This window comes from Calliphora vicina, chromosome 3, assembly GCF_958450345.1.
Source record: "Calliphora vicina chromosome 3, idCalVici1.1, whole genome shotgun sequence".
Taxonomy (NCBI): Eukaryota; Metazoa; Arthropoda; class Insecta; order Diptera; family Calliphoridae; genus Calliphora; species Calliphora vicina.
In genome coordinates, this window is record NC_088782.1 from 105,550,491 (window position 1) to 105,572,568 (window position 22,078).

A 22,078-nucleotide genomic window follows, 5' to 3' on the forward strand; every position below is an offset into this window, starting at 1 on the left:
CCCTTCTCACGAAGGTGAAGGGTATAAAAAAGTTTTATATTTTTCACAATTTTTAAGGTTACTCATTATTTTTACAAGTGGTTACTCAACTATGTTAAAATGTCCTACATAATATTATCAACTTTCTCCCTCATTTAATGTATTTATATTAAAATTTATTATAAAAATTGTACTTCTTCTAAAATGGTAATGGTTACTCGTTAATTTTTCAAGTGGTTACTTGCATAAAATGTGAATTTTTGACAAAATATCAATTGCATGTGGTTTCTAAATTAATTTTGTATAAAAAAATGTATATGTAATCCACAATTATAATGGTTACTCGTTATTTTTTCAAGTGGTTACTCGACCATGTTAAATATTTTAACTTAATATTTAAATTTTTTTCCCCCATTTAATGTATTTATATTGAAATTTAAATTAAAAACTAAAATTCTTTCAAAATTTTAATGGTTACTCGTTACTTTTTCAAGTGGTTACTTGCATAAAGTGTAAATTTTAGGCTTCAAATCAATACCAATTTGTTTCTAAATTAGTTTTATATAGAAACCTTTATATAATTTTCACAATCTTTGTGGTTACTCATTATTTTTACAAGTGGTTACTCGACTAAGTTAAAGTTGCTTACTTAATATTTTCTACATATTCTTTATACAATTTATTTATATTGAAATTACAATAAAAGAAATTAAATTCCCTTACAACTTTGATGGTTACTCGTTACTTTTTCAAGTGGTTACTTGCATAAACTGTAAATTTTAGACTTAAAATCAATACCAATTTGTTTCTAAATTAATTTTAAATAGAAACCTTTATAAATTTTTCGCAATCTTTGTGGTTACTCATTATTTTTGCAAGTGGTTACTCGACTAAGTTAAAGTTGCTTACTTAATATTTTCTACATATTCTTTATGCAGTTTATTTATATTGAATTTACAATAAAAGAAATGAAATACCTTTACAATTTTGATGATTACTCGTTACTTTTTCAAGTGGTTACTTAAATAAAATGTAAATTTTATACTTAAATTGAATTTACAATAAAAGAAATGAAGTACCTTTACAATTTTGATGATTACTAGTTACTTTTTCAAGTGGTTACTTAAATAAAATGTAAATTTTATACTTAAAATCAATACCAACTTATATCTAATTTAATTTTAAATAGAAACATTTATATATTTTTTACAATCTTCGTGGTTACTCAATATTTTTGCAAGTGGTTAAATTTTTCTCATGCATTTTATTTATATTAAAATACCAATAAAAACTGTAATTCCTTTAAAATGATGGTTACTCGTTAATGTTTTAAGTGGTTACTTAAATAAAAAGTGAATTTTAAACATGAAATCAATAGCAATTTGTTTCTAAATTAATTTGTTTTAGAAAAACTTATATATTTTTCACAATTTGTATGGTTACTCGTTAGTTTTGCAAATGGTTACCCGACTAATTTCATGTTTCCAATGTAATATTTACAAAATGTTCCCCATTTTCTTAATTTGTATTAAAATTACAATAAAGAACTGTAATTATTTAAAAATTTTAATGGTTACTCGTTAATGTTTTAAGTGGTTACTTAAATAAAATGTGAATTTTAAACATAAAATCTGTAGAAGTTTGTTTCTAAATTAAATTCTTATAGAAAAAGCTACATGTTTTTCAAAATTTTTATGGTTACTCGTTAGTTTTGCAAATGGTTACCCGACTAAGTTCATGTTTCCAATGTAATATTTACAAAATGTTCCCCATTTTCTTAATTTGTATTAAAATTACAATAAAGAACTGTAATTATATAAAAATTTTAATGGTTACTCGTTGATTTTTGAAATGGTTACTTAAATAAAATGTACATTTTTTAAATAAAATCAATTGTCTGTTGTTTCAAGATTAATTGTATAGATAAATCGTTATATGTTTTCACACATTTTATGGTTACTCGTTATTTTTTCAACTGGTTACGCGTTTCAGTAAAAGTTTCATACTTAATGTTAACAAAATTTTCTCCTTATCAATAAATTGATAGCCATTTTTCAACGAAAAACTGTTAATCTTTAAAAATTTAAATGGTTACTCGTTAATTTTTTAAGTGGTTACTTGCCTAAAATATTAATTCTACACATAAAATCTATTTTTTGAGGTTTCTAAAGTAATTTTATATAGAAACATTTATATAATTTTTACAATTTTCATGGTTACTCGTTATTTTTGCAAGTGGTTACCCGAATAAATTAAAGTTTCAAACTCAATGCTTACAAAATTTTCCCCATGAAATTTATTGATATTCTAATTATAACGAAAAACATTAATTTATTTAAAATTTTTATGGTTACTCGTTAAATTTTTTAAGTGGTTACTTAAATAAAATATAAATTTTAGACATTAAGTAAATTGCATTTTGTTTAAAAAGTAATTGTATAAAGCAACATTTATATAATTTTCAAAATTTGTATGGTTACTCGTTATATTTGCAGGCGGTTACCCGAATAGATTAAAGTTTCTAACTTGATGTTTACAAAATTTTCCCAATGCACTTTATAGTTATACAAATTTATTTTAATTTTTTTGAAATTCTTTTAAAATTTTGATGGTTACTCGTTGATTTTCTAAGTGGTTACTTGTTTAAAATATTAATTTTAGATATTGAAACAATTGCTTGTCCTTTTACATAATCAGGTTCTTGATACACGATTCGTTAAATTAAGTTAGAATGTAATTTGTTATTGTAAATAAATTTATATTTTAAATATGTGAAAATAATTCAAATTATTTATTTTCTTATTTATATTTTCAGCTCAACAACACCATTATTCAGCGAGCAAATAATAAAAAATTAAACAAAAAAGTATTTGAGTTTTAAAATTTTACATTATAATCAAAACAAATTTTTCAAAAGTATTTAAAAATTGTATTAAAAAATAACAAAAAATAAAGTAATTTTTATTACAAAAAAAAAATCTAAATTATTTTAAAATTTTTTCAAAATTTTCTTAAACATAAAAATATATTATTCATCATTGTGTTCACTAAGTGCTAAATACAGTCTTAATTAAAAAATTATAAATATAAATTATTACCAAGATTAAAAGATATAAAGAAAATAAATAATATTTTCAAATAAATTGTATTTGAAAAAACACAGCGTAGCGTGATCACTAAACACAAGCATTAAACATGAATCATAAAATTAGCTGGGATTACATCATTTTCTGGAGCAGCATACTCACTTTTTTGGTGCTCAGCCATACAGCCAATGGAATATTAACAGGTATTTAGAAATTTCTTTTAATATCTTTGAAAAATAAATGAGAACTGTCAAGACTGTCTAAATAATTAATTATATTTTGGCTAAGTAAACAAAACAAGTGGTTTGTGCTTTTGTTTTCGAATTTAATATTTCAATTAGCTAAACAATTTGAAAATACTATTAATAATTTAATAAGCAAACAAATATTTATGAATGTGTTTTAAAGGTTATTGAAATGACAGTTCTATTTATAAATTCAGTGAAATTTTAAACCAAAATTCAGTGAAAGGTTACAGAAATGACAAGTTCATTAAAAAAAATTCAACGATCTTGATTTTTTATGCGATAAAATAGACTCAACTTTATTTTCAGTTCCAGTTTTCTTTAACTCTTGTTAAATTTCCATTATATTTCGCAAAAAATGGTATTAAAATTCATTTGAGCTAAAAACTTTAATTTCAAAGTAAATTATTTCAATATAATTTCTCTGACGTCTAAACATTTTCAAGTGTCTCCTACTCATCTATTGTATTTTAAAATATTTCAGGAATGTCTTGATTAAATATTGAAACTTGCAAAATAATAAATAATAAAAGTGCTTGAAAATGCAAAGAAAAAAACACAACATTTGTTTATTTAGAACAATCAAAATAAACAACTGAGGGAGAATATAACAATATAATGATAAAAACAACAACAACAACACCAGTAGTTATAATAACAAATTCTTTTGTTTAATAAAATTCATTTATTTGTTTAATATTTAACAAAAAAAAGATGTGACTGATTGACTTATAAAATTATAAAAAAAGAAATTAAACTAAGTGAATGATAGTTGTTATTAGACGAATATTTTTAATAATAAATTCTAAGGTAATTTAAATATTTTCATCTTATGATGAAAAACAACAACAAAATAAATTATTTACTAAAGAAATATTTTCTTTGCAATAAAAAAACATTGTTTTTAAACATACGTAAACTCTAAAAATAACAAATTAAACCAAATTAAGAAACAAACACAAAACATTTTTAGTATATTTAAACAAAAAAAAAAGAAAAATTCTACAAAATAGAAAATAAGGTGAAATTATTTGCTAGAACAACAACAAATAAAAACAAGTAAGAAAGTATGATCGGTCAAGCCCGACCATATAATACCCTACACTAAGTAAAAGAGCAAAAACATTTTTCTTTTAAAATTTCAATAATTTATATTTTTGAGTGATTTTCGGAAGTGGGCCTTATATGGGGGCTAGGACCAATTATGGACCGATCACCTTGAAATTAGGTCGTGTGATTTATGTCTTAATGATAAAATGTTGTGAGTATACCAACATTTTTAAGCGATTTATGCACGCTAAAGTGATTTTCGGAAGCGGGTTTATATGGGAGCTATGACTAATTATGGACCGATCGTAACAACATTTAGTGACATGAATTTTGTATATATAAAACTTATTTGGAACGGAATTTGTGGAGATACATATATAAATTAAACATTTATGACCGATAAAGACCAACTTCGAGAGGACATTTGTATGGGGGCTAGGTGAAATAATAGACCGTTTTCATCCAGTTTCAATAGACTTCGTCTTTGGGCCGAAGAAATTATATGTACCAAATTTGATCGAAATACCTTCAAAATTGCGACCTGTACTCTGTGCACAAGGTTTACATGAACAGCCAGCCGACCAGACGGACGGACGGACGGACATCGTTTAATCGACTCAGAAAGTGATTCTAAGTCGATCGGTATACTTTAAGGTGGGTGTTAGACTAATATTTTTGGGAGTTACAAACATCTGCACAAACGCATTATACCCTCCCCACTATGGTGGTGAAGGGTATAATTAAACATTTATGACTGATAAAGTCCAACTTCGAGAGGACATTTGTATGGGGGCTAGGTGAAATAATGGACCGATTTCAGCCAGTTTCATCCTTGGGCCGAAGAAATTACATGTGCCAAATTTGATTGAAATATCTTCAAAATTGCGACCTGTACTATGTGCACAAGGTTTACATGAACAGCCAGCCAACCAGCCAGACGGACGGACGGACATCGTTTAATCGACTCAGAAAGTGATTCTAAGTCGATCGGTAAGGTGGGTCTTAGACTAATATTTTTGGGCGTTACAAACATCTGCACAAACGCATTATTCCCTCCCCACTATGGTGGTGTAGGCTATAACACTGGGCGATTATAACTTCTCTCGACTTATATCGAGCTTTCTCAGAGATCATACTATACAATTTGTTGTAAATGGAATCTCATCAAACGAGTTCAAAATCAATTCTATGGTACAGCAAGGCCCTATTCTTTCGCCTCCTGCATTTGTTATCTTTTTAAACGACCTTCTATGTCAAAATTCCAACTCTTTAGTCAATTATAGACCCAACCTATGAATGGTGTTGTACGAATAGATTCAATTAGAATGCTTACAAGACTCAATGACCTTAGTCTCGTGCAGTTCACTTCGGTCCAATAATCGTTCCCTTTGTGTCGAAGGAAGCATTTAGGTGCCTTGATTTTCTAAAACGGTGTAGGAAATACTTCAATCCATCTGATCTCTTTACTATGTACAACACTTATAAACGACCTAAAATGGAATACAACTCTCATGTATGGGCCGGTGCTTCGAAATATTTTTGGAGATATTCGTCTGCATACAGGAGAGGGGAAGGTGCTTATCTGTGGCAGTATCCAGCTCTAGTCACTCACTGGAACGTCGTCGCATTTTGGCATGTATTTCAATTTTCTACCAATACTACAATGGAATCTGCTCTGCTGAAATTAGGAAACTTGTTTCCGAAACCCGTAGTTTTTTTTACCCAATACACGTTCTTCGGCAAGGGCTCACTAATTCATGGATCCAACATCTTATTTCATGGAAAATTCGATATTTAGCTGTCAGAGGAATAAGCGTCCTGCTGAAGTCTTCAATATTGAAAAATTCAATATATAAATAACCTTTTTTCGTAGTTCCAACACAATGCAATGCATGAGTAGGGGTTATCCCCTGACTGGTGGTCCAAGCAAAAAACCAAAAAAAATGGGGAGGTTCAAGTCTCCATTGATTTTCATAGACATCTCAGGAGCGGCACCATTGGAACTCAAATTATGTCACCTCAGACATGCAACATTTTTAAACGGTTGAGATTTGTTTCTTTCATATTAGCATATTCAAAAGACCACGATAAGACCTATAAAAATATGATTGCAAGTGATATTTATCTCTTAGAGTTAGTGAGTTGTGAAATCGTGCAAAAAAAAAAATTGGAAAGACAAACAAAATGAAATTGTTGGGTGTATGACTTATTCAAAGTATTGGCCCTTGTTATCTATGATCTTTTCCCATCTTTCTGTCAACATATAGATTCCGAGCCAAAAGAACTGTTCATATTTTGGAGGCCAAGAACGAATCAAACCCATTTCGGATACTCTGTTCCAAAGTGAAGTATATCCCAGATAGAGTGCTCTCTATCGATTGAAACAAACAGTAGTAGGACGGTGCACGATCTGGTCTATAAGGCGGGTGAGGCAAAACTTCCCAACCACTTCATTCTACTTAAATACTTGCATAATGTTGCCGAACATTGTCATGATTGAATTTTACGGGTTCCTGTCTGGCCGCATATTCTGGGAGTTTTTCGGCAAATGCTTCCTTCAAACGAATCAGTTGCATTCGGTATAGATTCCATGTGATGGTCTGTCCAGATTTCAGCAGCTCGTAATAGATAGAACACTTTTGCTGCCACCAAATACAGAGCAATACCTTATCGCCATGGATATTTTTCTTTGTTGTCGATTAGGCTAGTTGGCCGGGCTTCTCATACGATCTCTTACTCTTCGGGTTATTGTAATGGATCCATTTTCATCGTAAGTAATGATTCGATGATTTTCTTTTAAAGCGTTTAAACACCATTTCAGATATGCAAAATCGTCTTTCAAAGTCTCTCAGCTTCAATTCGTATGGTATCTATTTTCCATACATTTGGATGAATCCTGCTGCTCCAAAAAATTTAGCAAGCTCTTGTTGAGTTATACAACTATCTTCCTAGAGTAATGCCTCCAATTCTTAGTCTACAAACTTTTTTGGCTTCGTTGTCTTCCGTGTCAAAATCACCTCTTCTGAACCACACAAACCATCTCTCGCTCGTTGAAACCGATGGAACACAAACTTTGGTGAGCAATCGGTGTGCTTCAACGGCAGTTTTTTTCCAAATTAAAGAAGTAAAGCAAAACTTCGCGCATATGACGATTCGTTGGTATAAAATTCCACATTTTCGAAGGAAAAAAACTTTGTTGTTTACACTATAATGTTCAATAACCAATTGAGAATAACACTGTGTATAATTTAAGTCATGGAAATATAACCATATACGGACACCAGTACATGATAAAAGACCAAAAAAGACCCGTGCCCAAATTCATTCACTTTGTTTTATGGGCCCCCAAAGCATTTATCATTTTCTCAGGCTCATAACTTGCAAATAGTTCGGAATTTTGATTTACTCTCTGAGGCAAAGTTGTAGCTCTTGACAAAAATTGTAAACCGATGTAATCAATAAAACTTCATCTTCAAGATCAAAATCGCAAAAACCTTTAAAAAAAATTGAAAATAAATTATAATACAGTGTTTAAATTTACGATTAATGTTTTCGTGAGTACTTCGCGAATCCCAAATATGTTTATATGGTCCCCCAGAGGACCGCTGACAGCTTTGTGAGAACCGTTGCCTTATTATGTTTTGATACAGTGTTTAAATTTAAGATTAATATTTTCGTGAGTACTTCGCGAATCCCAAGTATGTTTTTATGGTCCCCCAGAGGACCGCTGACAGCCTTGTGAGCAAAAGTCCAGAATGGATTGTTCATGACAAATGTATTTATGCACTAACTAACTAAGTCGTGAAAGTTCTTTCACCTTGACATTAAATGTGACAAACAGACAAAGAGCGAAGCTGAAACTGGGCAGTCACTTACAGTGATCCTCAATAGTGACTATACACCAAAAATTATTTGTTTTTTATTAAGATAATGAAAATTCTAAAATTTATCCATCGATTCAAATTTTAAAGCTTCGGTTTGTTGGAGATTGGGTTGAATAATAGATTCGGTTGTGAAAAAAAAAGATTTAAGTCGGACTATAATGATTTTAATAATTTTTAAAAAAAATCAAAAAAATCGCTGGTGTTTACTCACTTTTGAGGCTGTGTGTATCTAATAGAACAGGCAGTTTATATTAGATCGTCCATCCCAATGTCAGGTCAAGATGGCCTTTAGCAAAGAAACAAACCATCAACAACAAAATTATAATTTTTGAGGAAATAAGTTTTTTTCACATCATTTATTGAGCGATATATGACCAATTTTAATGGTATTTGTTCAAAATTATTGTGAAAACCACTAATTACCTATAAGTGTACAGAATTCATTCACTTAATAACGAAACAATGACAAACGCAATGACAAACTTATAACCTTAGCACCATAATAATGAAGGGTATCAATATAAATTTGAGAAGAAAAAAAACGTAAACAAATAAATCAAAAATAAATAACACAAATATTTCGTATTAAAGAAAAAAATTGGGGGTTCAAATCACACAAGTGCATAAATGCAGGTGTTCACACTTGCAACAAAATAAAAATTGGCGTGAATTTCAAAGCACTGTGGGGAGGAGGGGTGAAAAAAAGTCAAATTGTAATAACTACAGAACTTTGAAAATTAATGCACTAATGAAAACAAATCCTATTATAGTGATAAAGAAAGAGTTTATAATCCTGTATACAGGGATGTATATTGTTACGTTTTAACCTTTTCAAAACGTTTGTTTATTTCCGGATACTTTTGATTGCAAATAAAAGCCGTTTAGTAGTTTGAAAATTGTAACAACTCTTTATTTATTTAAAGTGTACAACAACAGAATTAAATAGTCACTCAGTGTTTTTATACACGTTTATAAATTCGCAGAAATAAAGACACACTTTATAATGTACACGAATTCACTTGAAAAACACAGCACACTTTAAGGCACACAGTTGATGTTTATTCGAAAAGCGTCTCTGATAAACTCACTAACGACTGCAACCTCTGCCACTATTTATAACACTGCCATCTGCACTCTAGATTTCTTTTTAACTATCTAGAGGTTTCTAATACATACGCCATCTGTGGTGTACTTTCTACAATGTTCTTTAACTGAATATTCGAATTCGAATATACGGTCGCAGCAAACAGCGTTGCCAACTTACGATCAATGGTCAACTGAAAGCTTTTATTCAATGTTAATAATGCACACAGATATGTTACAGTTTGCTATTACAGCACTGCTATTTGAAAGCATTCTGCTACTTTTAAATTAGCCGTTAAAATCGTTATATTTGAATTCAAGTACAATTTCGTAACAATATGTAGTTTCAATACAGAGACTAGCATAGAGGAGAAAAGTGGAAAAACTGATTGAAAAAATTGGAATTCTTTTGAGAAAGAAGAAAATCGATTAAAGAAGTAAAATTTCTATTATATTTCTAAGACATTTCAATACATTTAGGCAATAAATCTACTAAAAAAAATTAGTTTTGATAAAAAATACAAATTTTGGAGAGACTATATCTTAAACCATGTCTAGCACTGAATACTGTGCAGAAAGTTATAATTTGATCATATTATTATTATTAGTTTGGCAAATATTTATTAAGCAGTTTAGAAGTTTTATACCAAGATTTATATTAAAAGGTAAAAAATCACACTTTTAAAACCAAAACAAAATGTTACTTGCCTCTACTAATTGTCTCTTTTCCCCTCTCCTAGCATTTCTATTTCCATAAATTATTGATTCAAAACATTTTATGCCAAAATGCTAAAATAATTTCATAGCGCCAGTTATAATAAAATAAAGAAGCTCCGTCTACACATGGGCATCCCACATAATTGAATTAATTATACGAGCAGTAGTGGCGCTTATTAGAGCAAAAAAATTTAAAAATAAAACAGCAAATTTTTAAATACAAACAAACAAACTGAATAAAACAATAATAATTGTATTTATGAATGAAATTTTTGTGTGGTCTAGAAACCAAAAAAAAAAACTACAGAAAACTGCCTCAGCTACAATGCTCACACTCACAATAAAATAAATACGTTGGAAATGCTATACAAAACAAAAAATTAAAAAATTAAAAAAAAAATATTTTCAAAATGATTTAATTAAAAACGTTGAGAGAAAAATATGGAAAAAAAACATATAATGCAAATCAATAAAATTTGATTTTTTAAGACTGAAATTAGGTAAACAAAATTATTTTTTTTCGAAATTTTTTTTAAAGTTTTTTCCAATTTTTTTGTTTAAAGATGCGAGATTTTTAGTAAAATTGACAATTTTTTTTTTCAAATAATCGTTTTAATTAAAATATAGGTAACTAGCTTGAACCGGTGCGCTTCGCTACCTCTGTCGAAGTAAAATAAAAAAAATTTGAAAAGATTTTATAAGCAAATAAATGAATATAATTAATACCGGAATTTCTTGTTTGTGATTAATTGCATACTATGCCGTTGAAGGTATAAAAAATATCCTGTGATTTTAAAAAAATCTTGAAGTTTTTTTAAGACATTCGCCTATTTTTAGTCAGACTCCTTAGAATGATATGAAAGCTATTTATTATAATAGTTAAAGTAATGCTTCAAATGAGTTATTTTGTTACCATTGTAGATAAAATATATAAATATTCGAATATCAAGTGTATCTAATTGTAAGAGTCTTTAAACTTTGTGTAAATTACGTTGATGCCAGTGTCCTGTTATGTCAGAAATTAAGATGGGGTGACACACCCCTTGTTCCCATCCGTCCCATTTTTGGATAAACTTCATGTACTGATAAGAAATTGATTCGTATAAAGTTTGAAGGCTGTCGCAATAATAGTTCTGCAGATATTCGAAAATACTATATACTTTGCAATGGAAGTTCCACGCCCACTTATCCACTCCCGCCCATTTCAAGCTATTCTATGTAAAATGATAAGAGAGCTATTCGGACAAAGTTGGAAGAAACTAGTAATTATAGATCTCAAGATATTTAGAAATAACTAATTACTTTGCATGGGAGGTGACTCACCCCGAGTTCCGATCCTTCCCATTTTTATACCCTTCACCTTCGTGAGAAGGGTATATATAAGTTTGTCATTCCGTTTGTAATTTCTACATTTTTCATTTCCGACCCTATAAAGTATATATATTCTGGATCCTTTTAGATAGCGGAGTCGATTAAGCCATGGCCATCTGTCTGTCTGCCTGTCTGTCCGTCTGTCTGTCTGTCTGTCTGTTGAAATCAATTTTCTGAAGACCCCAGATATCTTTGGTATCGAAATCTTCAATAATTCTGTCAGACATGCTTTCGAGAATTTTGCTGATTTTATGAGGAAAAAACCAAGACAACATCGATTTTTGACCTATTTTTGACCTATATCTGGATTACTGAGACATTAATATAGACAATATGGATATCTAATCATAGATATTTCAAAGACATTTGCAACGACGTATATAAGACCATAGTAAGTTGGACCTACAATGCTTCAAAATCGGAAAAAAAATTTTAAACCCGAATTTTTTTTTCAAAAAAAAAAAAAATTAAAAAACCAAAAAAAAAATTTTAAAATTTAAAAAAAATAATTTTTAAAATTTAAAATAATCGAAAAAAAATGAAGCACTCTTACTTGTTTTAATTAACTTCTTGCACTGATAAGGAATTAACCCATATGAAGTTTGAAGCCTTTCACATTTACATGTCTCCAGATATTCGAAAATAACTATTTAGTTTGTATGGTAGGTACCACGCCCACTAACTTAATACCGCCCATTTTCTGCCAAACCATGTAAAATGATAAGGGTGCTATTCGGACTAAATTTCAAGACTTCCACAATTATAGTTCACCATATATTTGAAAATAACTATTTACTTTGTATGAGAGATATCACACCCCCTGTTCCGATCCATTCCATTTTAAGTTAAACTTCAAACAGTGATACGAAATTGATTCGTGTAAAGTTTGAAGATAGTCTCAATTTTAGTTCTGTAGATATTCGAAAATAACTATTTACTTTGTATGGGTGGTACAAATTTTGCCCTCTTTTGTCCCTTTGTGGTCCAAGTTAAGAAAAACTATATAGTCTATTATTGCTTCCAAGTAAAGGAATATCTATGTTCCAAATTTCAATCAAATCGATGCTGCACTTTACTCTTGATTGTTTAAGAACTAAAGGTACCAATTTTACCGGCTTTCCCCCTTTAAATCTCTTTCTGGTCCAAGTAGGATATAGCCTATTGACGCTTCCAAGTAAGGATCTATCTATGTTCCAAATTTCAATAAAAGCGGTTCAGCCGTTTAGGCGTGATGCTCAAACAAACCAACAAACAAACTTACAAAGACATTTATACAAAGACATATATTTATATAAAGCGGCATATAAAGTGTTATATATCAGTGGATAGGTAATTAAATCTAGTTTTTAAAAATTTTAAAAGTTTTTTAATATTTTTAGTTTTATAATAGTTTAATAGCCTTTTAAAAAGTTGGTTTATATAGAAATATTATTATCATATTTTTGGTGTAAGTTGATCAAGTTGAAATAAAGTAAAACAAATAATTATTATCAAGGCAAGGATTTTTATGCACTAAAATATTCAAAATATGCGCTTATAATATGCACTATAAAGAGAGAAAATATGCAGTAAAAATGACAAAAATATGCAATCAAAACAAGTTTTTTATTTGAAATATATTTATTAATAAAAGAAAAATATAAATTTAACTATTTTCAGATATGACTAGGAGAAACAATCGACTGAAAAGATTTTACCACATTTTGTCGAATTTTCTTAGACAAAAACACACGACTTCGTTACATCATATGTATCCGACGGTAAATGCACTGTTCTGCAGGTATTATCGAATTCCTCCGTTAGCAAAAGTTTAATGATTTCTTGCAAGCATTAATTTTCTTACAATATGGTGGTACATTAGGATGGTAGGAACAAATATCTGGTGGATAACAAAAATATTGATATATCATACTTTAAGATCCGACTGTAAATGGCAAAGATATAACGAAAAATGCAAAAAAGGCGACCCCTAGGTTCGACAAACAAATTTTTTTTTTCCTAAATGTCATGCAGAAATAAATTATATTAGGGGGTGTACGGGGAATTTGTTTTTGAGGTACGGTCTAATGTACAGTGTACACTGATATAAAAATATCGAGCCCTTAGCGCCAAATTATCGTAAGCGACATTTTTAAAATTTTTGTTTTATTGCAGAAATTAAAATTTTATGGACCGAATGATGTTTTAGCGTTCTCAGAATATCAAAATTGTTAATAACATCAAAAATATAGGGGGTAAGATTTTATCGTAAGTCAATGTTTATATTTTACAGTAAACAAATTTTATCGTAAGCGACACTCAGTGGTATAGAAAAAAAGAGGGAAATAAATCTGTAACTTCTAAATGGTTATATTGGTTTGAATGAAATTTCACGTGCACAAAGAAGAAGTGTTGTCGAGTTTAAGTTTTGAACGTGGATCTCATGGGCTCACCAGGGGCGCGACCAATGGCCCTCAAAGTAAGACACCTCGGGTATGTTACATTTTTAAAACGATATTATTTCTTGGTTTGAGCTTCGATTTCAGTAACATTATACATGAATAGAATCTTCTCATCGAGTACTACAAAAAACCTTGTCGAAGCTATCAATTATCTATTATAGCTTAGGAGATATTCGCATTTGAAAATTAATTTTTCAAAATTTTTACCCACCCTACTCCAGTTTCATGATAACAGCGTATCCAAATATTTACCGATTTTCTCCAGTTTTCCTTTATTGGACTAACAACACATGTGTGTGTCAAATGGAAAAAGAACTGTTTAAAAATAATGACTAAGTCCAAAGTTATATGCATTTGAATTTAAAAAATTTTTAAAAAGCAATTTTTCGCTATTTTTTTGGGAAAAAATAACTTTTTTTCTTTTTAAGTTATCGCAAACAATTTCTAAGAGGATGTATAAGAAATTTCTACTTTCTGAAAGCTTAGTTTTCATAAAATATTTTAAAGGAAAACCAATTTCAAAATTGTTGTTACCGAGGGGACCAGATCCTTTCAAAAAACACCTATTTTTTATGTAAAATTAAAATTTAGGGCAAAAATTCTCAAATCGCATATTCGATATCAAAATATAGTAACCGATTTTAGATGGCCCAATATGCTTTTAATTATTTTGTAAAGGGTCATGATAACCCCGACCCTGGTATGGCTATTATAGCCAAAAAACTAAAAATTACCATTTTTGGAATTTTTCAACACTTTTTTGGGAATTGCTGGATTGCTGATAATAAATTTCAAAATTCGTTTTTATTTTTCCATTTTAAATAGAAAAGTCTATATAACTGTGAAATTTCATTAAAAACTATTTATAAATAAAAATTTTATTTCAATTCGAAAAATTTTTATCTATGCAAAAATTCAATAAAAAACATTTTTTGTCATATTTTTCAATAAAGTATTCCATGAATTTTTAATTGTCAAAAGTTATAAATATTTGTGAAAAATAGACAAATAGCTTGAACGAAATTGTATTATATCGCATCGTAACATTTTTAGTTCTATGTATAAATTTCAAAATAATCAAAAAAACCTTCTCCTGTAAAATTTGTGTTTTGTCGCTTACGATAATTTGGCGCTAAGGGCTCGATATATCCAAAAGAAAATTAAATATGCAATAAAATGGAAAAATATGCTAAATATAGGCATTTAAAAGAAAAATATGCAAACTATGCATTTATAACAAAATATGCAAAAATATGCAACAACAACTCGATGCCATTTTGTTGTAAATTCTTCGATTCGGAAAGATATATTGTCAGAAATGATTTTGAGTTACTGACTACAAACATGCATTTGCATAGAAATCCTTGCCCTGATTATTATATATCAATGAATAGGTGCTTATGTCTAGTATTTAAAGAGTCTAAAAGGTTTTTATTTATTTTGCTATATAGTGGTCTAACAATGTTGCACAGTGGCTTGTTTTTTGGAAAAATTTCCATATCTGGGGAACTATTGTAGATATTGTGACGAAATTTCACATGGTTGAAGCTGAGGTACTGTTGTTCAACTTCCAGGGCGTAATGGGGGCCAGTGCGTGGACCTTCTAAGTTGGCTGCGTCTAGTCTCACATTTAAAAAAAAAATAATTTTTGATCCGAAATTTAAAATATAAATAGTCCTTAAGAATAAGCTTACACGTGCAGGTTATCTGTTTTAGTTGAAGAGGAATTAAGTTTATTTATTTATATTTTTTACATTTGCACGTTCTTTTTTTTTGACATTGCGGGCCTAAGGAGGGTCGACATTTTTTTAAAATATCAGCTTTAGTGACGTTAAAATTCCAAATAAAATAAAAGCAATTTTCTAGCACTGATCTCGTCGTCCTATAAAAAGTTACATGCATCCAAATTTGGAACATGTAAAATGAGCCGAATTTTTCAAGTTTTTTCCCAAAAACGTCACTATATTTTTTCTTCTGTAGAAAAAAGTTTTCTTCCAGTTAATATAAAATGTTTATATGATCCGGAAAGAGAACTTAATTGAAAAGCGTGTACAGTAAAATTTGGTTCCCTTAAGCGGACATAGTACCCCTCAGCCCTATCCAAACTAGGACAATTTAAAAAAAAAATTAGGTTTGAGTAATATATTCTAAAAACGCAAAGCACCAATCCTCCAAAAGGCTCTATATTTCCATAACCCTATCTATAACGATCCATAATATATATGTATACTTTGTGGGGTCGAAAAAGAAAAAAATAAAAAAAAATAAAAATGTAGAAATTACAAAGGGAATGACACTCATGGTGAAGGGTATACAAATGCGGGATTTGCAATAGATGGCGTATATTTTGAACGCGATTTTTGTTTTAATAACTTATAAGTCATTTTGAATTATATTTGTCATTTAATCTCACTCAATAACTAGAACGAATTTTGTGTCAACAAAGCGCCATATGCGGGAAGTTTTGCTTTACTTCTTTAATTTAAAAAATAGTGCCGCTGAAACACACCGATTTCTCATCAAAGCTTATGGACCGTTCAGAAGTGGTTTCAGTGCCGTTCAGATGTAGTGCATTTGACACGGAAGACAAAGATCGGCCAGGCCAGCAAAAATAGTTTGAAGACCAAGATTTGCAGGGTCTTTGTTACAATAACAAAATAATTGTAAAATTTACATACAATTTTCTGAAAATAAGCGAATTCACTTAATTGTGAATATGATCGATATCTCATTTTGTTCTCATTACATGTGGCTTTACGACAAAGCAATAAATCTAAACAATTTCTTCGTTTTCGATTTTTCATGATTTTTTTAAAACAAAAAAATTGGATATTTTTACATAAAAATTAAATTTTTTGCTTCGATTTGTTATTATAACTCCGAAACTACTGAGCCGATTAAAACGCAATATATATATGTAAAAATTTGTACATAGCATGGGAAAAATATTTTCAATATTCAATCAATCGAAAGAAGAACATTAACTACTCAATTTTATGTGTATCAAATACAAAAGATAAATTTTGTGAAAATGAGCGAATTCACTGAATTGTGAATAAATTCGAAAAGAATCAATCGATTTTTATCATCGATATCTTATTTTATTCCTATTATACTTAGCTTTTCGACAAAGTAATAAACCTAAACAAGTTCTGCCGTTTTCGATTTTTCATGAATTTTTTAAAACACAAAATTTTGCTATTTTCACGTAGAAAATATATTTATACCCTGTACCACCATAGTGGGGAGGGTATAATGCATTTGTGCAGATGTTTGTAACGCCCAAAAATATTAGTCTAACACCCACCTTAAAGTATACCGATCGACTTAGAATCACTTTCTGAGTCGATTAAACGATGTCCGTCCGTTCGTCCGTCTGGTCGGCTGGCTGGCTGGCTGTCCATGTAAACCTTGTGCGCAGAGTACAGGTCGCAATTTTGAAGATATTTCGATGAAATTTGTTAGATATTATTTTTTCGGTTCAGGGACCAAGCCTATTGAAACTGGCTGAAATCGGTCCATTATTTCACCTAGCCCCCATACAAATGTCCTTCCGAAATTGGACTTTATTGGTCATAAATGTTTAATTTATAAAGGCATCTCCACAAATTCGCCTTCAAATAAGTTTTATATATAAAAAATTCAAGTCACCAAATTTTGTTACGATCAGTCCATAATTAGTCATAGCTCCCATATAGACCCGCTTCCGAAAATCACTTTAAAGTGCATAAATCGCTTAAAAATGTTGGTATACTCACAAAATTCAACATAGTAAACTTTCATATAGACACAAATCACACGACATAATTTCATGGTGATCGGTCCGTAATTGGTCATAGCCCCCATATAAGGCCCACTTCCGAAAGTCACTCAAAAATACAAATTATTGAAATTTTAAAAGAAAAATGTTTTTACTCTTTTACTTAGTGTAGGGTATTATATGGTCGGACTTGACCGACCATACTTTCTTTGTTATTATAACTGCGAAACTACTGCACCGATTAAAACGCAATATATAAACGGATTAAAGGCTATGTAAATTCGAACTTTCCTAAGTTTACTTAAATAATATCGGACTAACCCCTTAGCGGTTAGTGAAGGCTTTTTTTGCTTTTGGCCTGTGTAATGAAGGTTTATAAGAATCAACATTAAATGTATATAGATGAATATTTCTCAGTATTCAACATGAAATGACAAATTCCTTAACAAAAGGTAGAAGTGGAAACTAGAAAAATAAAAGTTTGAAATAAAAAATTTTCTTTCTACTTTAAATTTAAAAAATTATTTTTTTTAAAAAATTTAAATCTCCCTATAAAACATCGTGACTGAACACGTGTTCATTCAACTTTGTGCGGTTGAGAGAAATATACTTACTTCCGTTTCCTGCATTCCCCTAAATCTTAATCGTTATCGCTCTAAAAATTCTTACCACTTTTTGGCAACAAAAATTTTTTTAAAAAAAGAATCTATTTATAATTCCCAAGAGCAGCTTATTACTTAAAACCGCAATGAAAAACAAAACTACACAAACAAAAAATTTAAATAGTAACGCTCTACTTAACGTAATTTTTAAGCATTTTTTTTATTATTATCAATTTCCCTTTCCTTTAAAAGACGAAGAAACTGAAGTAACTTCAACAAAAAAAAAAAATCGTATAAACAATTTGTTTTTGCTACACTTTTTTAGCGTTTATTATTATTTTTTGTTGTTGTTGCTGTCATACACACCCACACGCGTGTTTTGAATATCAAATCGCGTTATTTGACATACATTTGAGTAGTGAGTATGGTTTTGTTGCTGTTTTCATTATTATTTCATTTAATTTTTTATTAAAATTTAATTTGATTTGCTGCTGTTTTGTTGTATTTTTTTATTTATATATATTTTTTTTGTTTTATTTATTTACTCTTATATTACTTAACAAAGAAATAATACTAGTAAAAACATCAATATAGACTGGTAATAATAATGATGTGTAGCACAGTGGCTAAAAGAGCAAGAAATAAAAGGGGAAATAATTATCGAACTATTGGAAATTTATGAAAACATACAATCATAGAGAAAATAACAATATAAGCTAAAGCAGTATTAGAAATTGTTTTGAGGTTGTCTTACATTTTGCTCCATAACTTTTTTTCCACTAAACCGATTTTGCTGATTTTCAATAGCAATCTACCTAGGGCAACAATAAACATTTTGCAAAAAACTCATTAATTTCGGTTAAGTATTTTCAACATGAGCATGTTTTACACACACTTTTGTCTGTTTAGCCAAATAACCTTATAATTTCATAAGTAGCAAGACTTTATAAACTTCAAAGGCTGTCTGCAAAATATTTTCTGAAAGACAAACTCTTTTGGTGATGGCCTCTACTTTCAATCGGCCCACTGTTCATTGTAGTTGGTATTTGGAATGTTTTTTTTTATCATTTCAAATTGTTTTTGCTCTGTTTTTTTAGCATATCAACAATAAAAACAATAAAATACACTTTTAAAAATCACAGCAACAACAAACACCAGCTGGGTTTTAAAAACAGTTGTTGCGAATTGCGATTTTGTTAAAAAAAAACTACTCGTCCAAACTCTACGAATATTTGCTAATATTGTTGTATTTGTAGCTACACATTTCCTTATCAGTATTTAACCGGCAAAGTGAAGCAAAACAGCCATCACACATCATACATAATAGAAACTACGAAAAAGAAGCAGCATTTGAAAACAAAAACGAAGAAGAAATACAAAAAAAACGTTCACTACGAAATGCCGGCTACATTAGTCACTCACTACTCACACGCTTTTTATATCGTAATCCAAATTCATTTCTGTATGAATGAAATTTGCAAAAAAAAAAAAAAATAAAAAAAACATGCTTCGCAACACAGTTAAAGTAGCATACATTTTGACAGGCAGTAGTAAGAAAAATCTGTTGCTCCATTTTTAACATTAAACATTCACATCAAATTTTATTTCAAATATTTTGCATGGTTTTTAATTTGAGATCCCTTTTGTTGATGAACAAAAAATTTTGTTGTATACAAACAGAAATACGTAAGAGTTTTTAAGGAAATTGATTAAAGTTCAAGTTTTACAGTAGGAGTTTGTTACATTTGGAGTGTAACTAACCAGAGGGTATAATTCGAAAGAAATCGTATTCGAATTTTCATGTGTAAAGAATAGAAATTCAAATGATTTTCTTTTCCAATCGAATTACACCATCCATAAATAAACATAGATCGGAAACTCTCTTGTCAAAGACCTAACTCAGTTTTCAAAAATCAAAGTGGTGAGAATGTATTAGTAAAAAGACCAGTTCTAGGAGACAGTACCGAACTAGTGATTTTACCCATCATTTATGGTAGGAGCTAGTTACTCCAATAGCCACATGACTAGTTATTCTAACACGGGCATGTCCTAAGCAGGGGGTCAATTGTCTCTTTTTGATTACAATGCGACTGTATAATACCTTGTCCAAAGTATGCAACGCATTGGATTCACATACTGGTTACATAGCGCCATTTACCTTACTAGCTTCGCAACTAGTTACTTGATCAGCTACTTGACTAGTTATTTTAACTCGTGCATGTCCTAAGCAGGGGGTCAATTTACCCTTTCGATTACAATGTGACTATCTGATAGCTAATCGAAAGTAGTCAACACTTCTGGTGGGTAAAATAAAGTGCAGTACAAAAAAAAGTTTGAAGTGACTTCACTAAAGTGACTATAGTCAATAGTCATCATGCTATTTTACATGGGATACCAGATACTTAAGCAATAATAACAAGTAAGAAAGTATGGTCGGTCAAGCCCGACCATATAATACCCTACACCAAGTAAATGTGTACAAACATTTTTCTTTTAAAATATCAATAATTTATATTCGTGACTGATTTTCGGAAGTGGGCCTTATATGGCAGCTATGACTAATTATGGACCGATCACCATAAAATTAGGTCACGTGATTTATGTCTATATGGAAGTTATTTATGTTGAATTTTGTGTATATACCAAAATTTTTAAGTGATTTAAGCACGTTAAAGTGATTTTCGGAAGCGGGTCTATATAAGAACTATGACTAATTATGGACCGATCGTAACAAAATTTGGTGACATGAATTTTGTATATATAAAGCTTATTTGGAGCGAAATTTGTGTAGATACATATATAAACAAGTAAGAAAGTATGGTCGGTCAAGCCCGACCATATAATACCCTACACTAAGTAAAAGAGTAAAAACATTTTTCTTTTAAAATTTCAATAATTTGTATTTTTGAGTGATTTTCGGAAGTGGGCATTATATGGGGGCTATAACCAATTATGGACCGATCACCATGAAATTAGGTCGTGTGATTTGTGTATATATGAAAGTTTGATATGTTGAATTTTGTGAGTATACCAAAATTTTTAAGCGATTTATGCACGTTAAAGTGATTTTCGGAAGCGTGTCTATATGGCAGCTATGACTAATTATGGACCGATCGTAACAAAATTTGGTGACATGAATTTTGTATATACAAAACTTATTTGGAGCGAAATTTATGTAGATACATATATAAATTATACATTTATGACCGATAAAGTCCAATTTCGAAAAGACATTTGTATGGGGGCTAGGTGAAATAATGGACCGATTTCAGCCAGTTTCAATAGGCTTCGTCCTTGGGCCGAAAAAATTATATGTACCAAATTTTATCGAAATATCTTCAAAATTGCGACCTGTACTCTGCGCACAAGGTTTACATGGACAGCCAGCCAACCAGCCAGACGGACGGACATCGTTTTTTCGACTCAGAAAGTGAAGTCGATCGGTATACTTTAAGGTGGGTGTTAGGCCAATATTTTTGGGCGTTACACACATCTGCACAAACGCATAATACCCTCCCCACTATGGTGGTGTACGGTATAAAAATAAACTGTATGAGAATTATATCAACACAATTTGTATGAAACCAGTTTGTAAGAATAACTCACAAAACGTTTAAAGTGACTACACTCCAGATTACTTAGAGACACTTAGGTGGCAATTGTCTTCACGCTAGATTACTTGGGATGTATAAAGTAACCAATTGTCTTCTCTCTGCACTACAGACTGCACACACGTGTCAAATGGTCAAAATATATAAATTGGAGTCAGACAAGTGATAAGGCATTTGTGACAATTACTGTCTTTAAGGGATACATTGACTACTTACTTAACTGCTGGCTATGTGTATTTTTTTTTGTTA

General features: G+C 30.0%; 1 protein-coding gene across 1 annotated transcript in view; it reads left to right on the forward strand.

Annotated features, from left to right (window-relative positions):
• The window catches only part of LOC135955227 (uncharacterized), a 518,015-nt gene that overhangs the window by 34,517 nt on the left and 461,420 nt on the right, over window positions 1–22,078 (forward strand). The window contains exon 3 of the mRNA XM_065505555.1: window positions 2,795–3,268. Within this exon, the coding sequence (XP_065361627.1) occupies window positions 3,175–3,268 (94 nt within the window). The 5' untranslated portion in view covers window positions 2,795–3,174. The remainder of the gene's footprint in view (window positions 1–2,794; window positions 3,269–22,078) is intronic.